We start from the raw sequence: 8,732 nt of genomic DNA on the forward strand, positions 1-8,732 counted from the left end.
ATTATATCATTGCTCAGTATGCTTTTTTCAGTTATATGTTTGTTTAGTTTTATCCTATCCTGTGTGCTCAATGCCGTACTACCTTTCAAGTACTGATGCATACTTTGCGCTACTTCTTTTCGTGATGTAGGTTTAGGTCCTCAGCATTCAGAGCACGTGTAGATCAGTCCCTGATCCGTATTCGACAGTATCAGTGGTGAGTCCTCATTTTTTGTGGACGATAGACATGTTCTTTATATTTTAGTCTTTCATTTTCGTTTCAGTTTTACTAGAATTAGTTAGGGACATGTCCCAGCATCTCTAGTCAGTTAGAGGCTTATTTGAGACATAGACAAATTCAGCCTTAGTACTTGAGTTATAGTTCAGTATCTTAAACTCTTATTCAGTATATATATATTCAGAATTAGATTGAGTATTCCCCATCATTTAGTTTATCTCATGTTTTTAGCTTTTGCACAGTATCTGTTTAAGTATGCTTATGATATGCCAGCTCAGGGTTAGCTTGGGGTCACTCGTGATCCTAGGTCCCGTGTTTACATCAAGGGGGTAGCCTCGGAGCGTGACAGTTTAATTAATTATGATATGCACATTTTGAGTTTGAGGAGGATTTTAACTATGCATTGATCTTTGATTTTTGACTTTACAAAAAATTCAAGATTCTGGATTATCAATATTCAATATTGTATGTTTATGATTTGTTCCAACTGAATTATTATGAATTGCGATCATACAATTATGAGTAGTTAAATCCACAACTAGGATTGTGAGAATCATGAATAATTAATGAAGTACACCTAATAAATAGTAATTGTTGAATGATGTGCATGCATTGTTCTTTCCTTCGTTTTGATTGCTTTTTAACAGATACATACTCTAGAACTTGTCTTATTCCTACTTGTCTGACCAAGGGGGTAACGAATGGGAAAATAAATTATACAATAGAGACTTGAGGTTGTCGACCCTCATCTAATAGCTTGAAATTGCCTACAGATAACTAATTTGGGATCAAAGATAATGGTTAGTAAACCATACACCTTTAGACTAACCATGTTGCGTGGCAAAATTCATCTACTTATGCAACAAATCATTTAGGTGATAAATGACTTACCAATCTTGTATGTGACACGCAATACAAGGTTACTAATACCATGATTTACTTAGTGAAGGATTCGTGGGGAACACAAAACCCTAGTTTCTTCTTTTATTGGTTTAAACCAAGTGAAATTGTTACTTTGTTACTTGCTACTTGCAATAATTACCATCATTACTTTCTATGCAAAATCCCGTTTTACGAAAATAATACGACTAAGAGCACGAATAGTAATAATTAAACTAAGTTTGAACCTTATTCCTCATTGGATCAACCCTAACCTTTGTTAGGTTCCTTATTTAGACAACGATCACTTTATACTTCTTTTGAAAGGTGTAATTTGGGCGTATCAAGGGGTTTTATCTAACAACTACGATTTCAACAAGATTATGCAACAAAACAAGGAACTAACACAAATAAGATCTGAGCGTGTTGGAAAAGACTAGGGGCATGTGCATAGCGAAAGGAGTTTCACTCGAATAGGAAAAGATTACCCGAGCAACATTGATTCATTTATGGATAAAATTTGGTCTAGATTACACTCGATATTCTCCCGAATTATCAAGTGTATATCCCTTGAATTCTCCCAAATTCCAAGACCCATTCAAATAAAACATCACACATGGCTTGACTAGGAAAACTATTCCTAGCTCATATCATTAAATGTAAAATCACTCAGATTATTCCATCCCTAGCTCAAATCCATAGAGTAAATGTTATCAAGTCCTCACTATTGAGTCTTACCCAACTCCATTAGGCTTTCCAAGTTCAAATGGCATTAGAGAGCTCAATCAATGTTTGCAACAACTTATTTTTTATTAAAACTTCAAGACAACAATATATCCTAGCAATACAATCAATATTAGAGTCGATTAATCAATACACATTCGAGTTTTACACCCCTCTAAGCAACCCCCCACCTCCGTAGATAAGGGCTTAGATACTTATAAAAGATGAAATAGAGACAATACCCACAAAGGAAAGCTCCTAATTTGTTAAGCAAAACTTGAATTCCAAGCTTGGATTGACACAAATATGAGGTTTCTCCTTTACAAACTAGAAAGTTCCTACTACTTTTCTCTATTCTATATTTTCTATATATTCCTCTCTACATATCTCTATAGCCCTAATTGGGGAGAAGATAAGGGTACAAAATAGCACAAATCCGAAGGATAATCCCTATTATATCCTTGGAACATTCAAAAGGAAGCACTATTTTAAAAAATTGTATTTTTACGCTTCAGCTTCCATTTTTCAAACTTGCGCTAGACCGGAAAGACACCGATCAAAGAAAGTGGAGCACTAGTTGCCTCTCGCATCAACCTTCAGTTCTATAAGGTACACCTGAGGCAACATTGCTCCATTCAAGTCGGAATTTACCATCGAGACACATGTTTGCTTCTGCGAGACGCCAGTTCCATCGCCGATGTGCTTCAGTGCTTTTTGTCTTCGAATCCATCAAACTTACTTTTTCCAAGAAATGCATGCATCCAAGAGAACTAGGACCTAAAAACCCTTCAATTAGAATTAAAACACGACAATAATTTATGAACTTGAGTCAAATGAATCGATAAATTACCAACTCATCAAACCCCCCAAACTTGAATTATTGCTTGTCCTCAAGCAAAACACTCACTAAGCATAGAATCAAAGCTTAGCCACACCCAAGATAAGATTTGCATAACATAACTTCTAGAAATTAAGAACATAAGATTAAAAACAAAAAGATTCAAAAAAAAAAAGCACCATTTGTTATCGGTTCCACCATCATTCGCTAGGCAAAGGTTTTTGCACAATTGTGGGACGATCATTCTTTTCAAGAACCATCTTAAAGCATCTCACATGCCCCATTTTTTTTAATTCGAACAAAAATATTGCCCATAAATTTTTTATATAATTTCTTAAAAGTGAAGGATCTTTATTATAGGGTCAAAACAAAAACGATACTTTCTTCTTTGGTTATTAGATCAAAAGTCTAATGGAGGAAATTTGTCTTCTTAATTTCAAAATATTTGACAAACAATAAATTCTCCTAAATCCATTTGTTTTTCCAACATTATGAAAAAACTGGGGCGTCCAAAGAGCTGATATTTAGGCCAATCTTGTCAAATTTAATTGCATCGATCTTTAGGAGGATGTTCATATACAAAAGTAAATCAAGTACTAAGAGAAAGGTGCCTTGTAGTTAGTTGGAACATGACAGTTACATGACTAAACTGCCTGGCTTGCAGCTGGACTTTTTCATCTACTAGGAAGGGAAGTTTCTTTAAAATGACACACATATTTCATATCGCAATTGCCACTTCAATTATCATGTCCTAGCAGGTACTATGATCTGTTCTATTACTGTAACAAAACTGCACATTTGTGAAAAAATAGTGTACCCAAATCGAACGATGTCTTTTAGCTGAAAATGAATATCGTTATATCTATTGTATTCCACTTGTTTGTATTCCAAATGAGGTAATCTTGTTTATGACATTGCACATGATAAATGAATTTCCAATTCATTTCAGGAAGTAGTATTAATATCTTCTGATTAATAAATTTTTATTTTTGACCAATCTTCCTAATATGATTGATTTACTTTTGATACAGAGTTTCTGTCCAGTGTTTCCATCTTTGTTCTTCACGCTGTGAAATGATTGAGTAAACTAATTTATTTCTTAGTCTGGTTCAGACCAAACACCCTTCCTCAAATGTGGTTGTTACTATTAGTTCTTGACATTCCATGCGATTCAGCATGACATGTTTCACTTCCCTTATTTACGGAATTGCATTTACAAATCATTCAGCCAAATTTTGAAGTCATTATCATTTTATATATAACAGATATTAAATGCTGTTCTTTGTGAAGAATATTGCAAAAAGAAACAAATAACAGGGTGCTGCCGGCCAAAAGAATCTAAACAGTGGCGGCCTAGTTGTGGTCATCGGCTCTGTGTCTGCCAAATTCAAAAAATGAGATCAGGGAAGCTGCCAGTCTCTGGGAAAACCATAATGCTGCTATGCCTTGCTAGCTTTCTGGCAGGAACTATTTTTGCTAGCCGGAAATGGACTCAACCTGATTCTGAAATAAACACCGACCTCGTGATCCCCACTATGTCTAATCATGAAAAGCTTAGCACCATTTCACGCGAATGTGATCACAAGCGTGTAAGCTCAATTTTGAAACAACTACTTATTGTTGTTTGAAAATTCAACTTTCCGTGCTGTTATGAATGATTTTCACTTCATTTTTCATATATTTTGGCAGAAATTAGCGGAAAGCAATTCCGGATACATCATGGGGGAAGTCATGAAAACCCATCAAGCTATTAAGTAAGCACATTCTTGATAATGTATCGAAATAATTAATAGTATGCTGTCTTTAACAACTTTAACTTTTAAATGAGACGATCACACATTTTAATCCAGTGCATGACTCAAATACCATTCAAATTTGTGTATATTTTTTGTAACAGATCACTTGATAAAAGTATATCTACATTGGAGATGGAACTAGCTATAGCAAGGACAAGGCAAAAAGTCACCCAACATACAAAGGAAAACAGAGCATCAAATCAGAGCATTCCAAATAAAGCATTTATGGTGATTGGAATAAATACGGCATTCAGCAGCAGAAAAAGACGCGATTCTCTAAGAGAAACATGGATGCCTAAAGGTGTTGCTTGTTGTTATAATTAATTTGAATTGTATAGATGATTTTGATCCATGTATATTCGTAATGCAGGAGATAAGCTACGGAAATTAGAGAAAGAGAAGGGGATAGTAATACGGTTTGTGATAGGACGTAGTGCTACACAAGGAGGAGTTTTGGATCGTGCCATTGATAGCGAGGAGGCTCAGTACAAAGATTTCCTTCGACTTGACCACATCGAGGGTTATCATGAGCTGTCCACCAAGACGAGATTATATTTCTCTAAAGTTGTCTCCATTTGGGACGCGGACTTCTACGTTAAAGTGGATGATGATGTCCATCTCAACTTGGGTACCTAATTTAGCCTTCAAAACATCATAACTACTTTATGCATACATAACTTACGTAATTAACTAAAACCTTTGCAGGTATGCTTGCTGGTACATTAGCAAAATACAAATTAAAACCACGAGTCTATATTGGGTGCATGAAGTCAGGGCCAGTTCTTTCCCAAAAGTGAGTCTAGTCCGTCTTCAATTTGTTCCTTAAAACAAAATCGGAATTTATTTCCTTCAGGATCGAAATATTATTTTTGCAGAGGATTAAAGTATCATGAGCCGGAGTATTTGAAATTCGGAGAAGAAGGGAACAAGTATTTCAGGCATGCGACAGGTCAAATATATGCCATCTCAAGAGACCTTGCAGCTTACATCTCCATGAACTCGTACGTTTCTTAAATGCAACTTTAGATCGAATAACGAATAAGATAACAAATTTTAACATGATTGTACATTTATGATGAAAATATCAGGGGTATATTACATAGATATGCAAATGAAGATGTTTCATTGGGATCGTGGTTAATTGGGCTGGAAGTGGAACATGTGGATGAACGTTCAATGTGCTGTGGGACTCCTCCAGATTGTGAATGGAAGGCAAAAGGAGGGAATATGTGTGTGGCATCATTTGATTGGTCATGCAGCGGAGTATGCAATTCGGTAGAGAGGATGAAACATGTGCATCACTCATGCGGCGAAGCTGATGCAGCTGTATGGAATCTTGCTAATCCTCTCTAGACATTTATCCATAAACTCAATTAGTATTTCTTTTCCCATTAATAAATTATGCAATCCTTGTTTTTCCTTATTTTTCTATATTCACTCTCTTTGCCAAAATGCCTATTCCTTTTTTCTTTCACCATTTATCTCACTTTTCCGTGAATAACAATGTTCCCTCTAATATGTTATACAACTAAGCTAAAAGACTAATATTAGGAGCGTACAAAATCGAATTAAATCATAAATTGAGTCAAATTGGAAAAAAAAATATCGATTAATGGTTTGATTTGATTTGGTTTGGTATTGGAAAAATTAGCTCGACAATACTTGGCTTGGTTTGGTTTTAACTAAAAAAAATCAACTCAAGACCAAACCAACTCGACATTATATATATATTTTTTAAAATTTATTTTATACATAAAAATATTTATCTTGATGTAATTTCTAAATATTACTTATACGTTATCGTTTTCATAATTTTATCTTTTAACATATTTTTTTCAAGTTTTTTGAGACTTAGAATTATGAATGGTCTAATAAAGGTTGTAGTTCATAGACATTAGACTTATTTTAGCATGATTTAGTACTTTTAAATTATGATCATTTTAATTATGACTTTGCAATATTTATTTTATATGATGATTTCGTTATTATTTTTTATTGAATATTTTAGTGTCATCACTCATCTCATATTTTGTGTTATTTTCTTAAGAAACACTTTAGATAATTGTATTTTGGTTGGACTAAAGAAATATTTTGAGCACAAGTTAATTATATGTTTGTATGCATACTTTATCGGAAAAATCCAAAAATCTGAAAAAAATTGAGGTTTTATTAGTTTGGTTTGATTTAAAAATTTTAAAATCTGACACAATAGTTTGATTTGATATTTGAAAAATCCAAACCAACCCAAGATTGAAAAATCAGAAAAAATTCGAGTTTTATTAATTTGGTCTGGTTTATAAATTTAAATTTTTTTTAACACAAATAATTTAATTTGATATTTAAAAAACCCGAACCAACTCGATCATATACGCCCCTAACTAATATTATAACCAAGAAAATGTACAGACACAAAAAATGAGAGTTTTCTTTTATTCTCCTAAATATATTCAAGTGTCTATAATAAGAGCACGTGTGCCTCTATTTTTAATGGTCAAGTGTTAGTGGGAAGATGGAGAGATTCATTTTGTTGACATTCATAAAAATGATATTTGTAACACTTTTCGTTGGATGTCCAGAGATGGTGTGCCTCCTTAAAATTTTATTAAGAAAAAATCTTGTGAAAATAAATTTTAATAATAAAAAAGAGAATACACATATCTTTTAGTACGGATTGTTTGTTGCCTCGTTAAAAATCTTCTAAAGAAAACCAAGTAGGACAAAACCTTATCAAAGAAAGAAAAGGTGTGATGCCTTCTTTATTCCCCTTAATAAAATCATTACTTGATATCTCAAAGACAATTAATTTTCCCCTTATATAAAAACTTCTCAAATGTTGAGATCACCGATCCTCAGTGAGCTATTCCGCCAAACTATCATATTTTAAGAAAAAAAATATTTTCACAATTGCATTGAAGATCGTGTCTGAAAAAGCATTTTGCTGAAATTAACTTTATCGTGGTCTTCGTTAATATATTCTTCTTTCAGTTGAAATTTGCAAGTAGTATGCCTACAATATTACTTGAATATTCTTTTCAAATTAAAATCACACATCTCTAGATGTGTTTGAGTCACATGCTTTAAAAGTTGATAGTGTCTTTGCTTGATTTGAAACAAATATCAATATTTGACTACCTTATAGAATATGATAATATGACAATACCCGTAAATGCAAATAGATAACTTTCGTAAGATCTAACATTATGTAGATCAGATCATATGATCTTCTTGTTGATTTAAGAAATATTGACGGCTCGACTAAAGTATTTTGATAATGAGACTTAATGTTTGAGAACCAAATTCAGTTCTACAATAAGTCTACGCTATCCAATAATAAACTGAACCAGGATACAATTGTAAGATTAAATACTTTAATACATAATATCAGAATCTTGAACACGATAATCTTACATAGAGATCGTTAGAGGCATATACCTAATGCGGAAGACATCATCACAGAGAAAAGCGAAAGCGTTAGTCGTAAATTAGTTTCTACCTTCTTGCCCTATCCTTACATTACCACAACCGTCAGCAATGGAATTATTGTAGAGAATATGTGGTAACCCTAATAGGTGGAAGGATGACCAATTTATAGAGGTTAAAACTTAATTTGGTACGTCCATCAAGTAACCAATGTACGGACGAGATCTAGTATTCATTAGATATTATTTTTGGTATTACTTGGGCTGCAAGTAAACTTGGTACATAAGTAAGAAATAATTAATAATTCTTACATTCTACCACTTGGTCCAATAATCATATAACATTAATATTTGGGAAAATGCATAAGTACCCCCCCAGCCTATGCTCGAAATCCCAGAGAGACACCTAACCTTTACTAAGGTCCTATTACCCCCCGAACTTATTTTTTAATTAATTTTCTACCCCTTTTGGTCCTATGTGGCACTATTCTTGTGGGCCCAGCACGCGTTGACAAATTTTTCAAAATAGTGCCACGTAGGACCAAAAGGGGTAGAAAATTAATTAAAAAATAAGTTTGGGGGGTAATAGGACCTTAGTAAAGGTTAGGTGTGTCTCTGGGATTTCGGGCATAGGTTGGGGGGGTACTTATGCATTTTCCCTTGATATTTCATAAACATTAGTTGCGCATATAATAAATATCTTCTATAGTTGTAACACCCCAGAAAATTTTTGAGCTAAGACTTGAATCATCCTTCGTTGTGAGTAGGATTTAACCGAGGAATTAAAATTTCTTAAGTGTTAAGTTCACTAGATGTAGCACCTTGAGTTCGAAAAAGAACTAAATTGGAAATAGCAAAAT

At 33.6% G+C, this 8,732-nt stretch overlaps 1 protein-coding gene across 1 annotated transcript; it reads left to right on the plus strand.

The window, feature by feature from the left end:
• Nucleotides 1-4,014: 4,014 nt before the first annotated feature.
• Nucleotides 4,015-5,806, plus strand: LOC125844771 (probable beta-1,3-galactosyltransferase 8). Its single transcript, XM_049524106.1, has 7 exons — nt 4,015-4,246; nt 4,347-4,411; nt 4,555-4,754; nt 4,824-5,081; nt 5,159-5,246; nt 5,329-5,454; nt 5,542-5,806. The coding sequence occupies exons 1-7, from the start codon at nt 4,052-4,054 to the stop codon at nt 5,804-5,806; spliced, it is 1,197 nt and encodes a 398-aa protein (XP_049380063.1). The 5' UTR covers nt 4,015-4,051.
• Nucleotides 5,807-8,732: the final 2,926 nt, after the last annotated feature.

The sequence above is a fragment of the Solanum stenotomum genome, chromosome 11 (assembly GCF_019186545.1).
Source record: "Solanum stenotomum isolate F172 chromosome 11, ASM1918654v1, whole genome shotgun sequence".
Classification (NCBI taxonomy): domain Eukaryota; kingdom Viridiplantae; phylum Streptophyta; class Magnoliopsida; order Solanales; family Solanaceae; genus Solanum; species Solanum stenotomum.

Bases quoted from the DNA above. Each gene is read 5' to 3' on its own strand.
- LOC125844771 (XM_049524106.1), top strand. From the start codon at position 4,052: ATGAGATCAGGGAAGCTGCCAGTCTCTGGGAAAACCATAATGCTGCTA. The intron at 4,755-4,823 runs GTGTTGCTTGTT...TTCGTAATGCAG, and splicing joins AGAAACATGGATGCCTAAAG to GAGATAAGCTACGGAAATTA. The intron at 5,082-5,158 runs GTACCTAATTTA...AAACCTTTGCAG, and splicing joins TGATGTCCATCTCAACTTGG to GTATGCTTGCTGGTACATTA.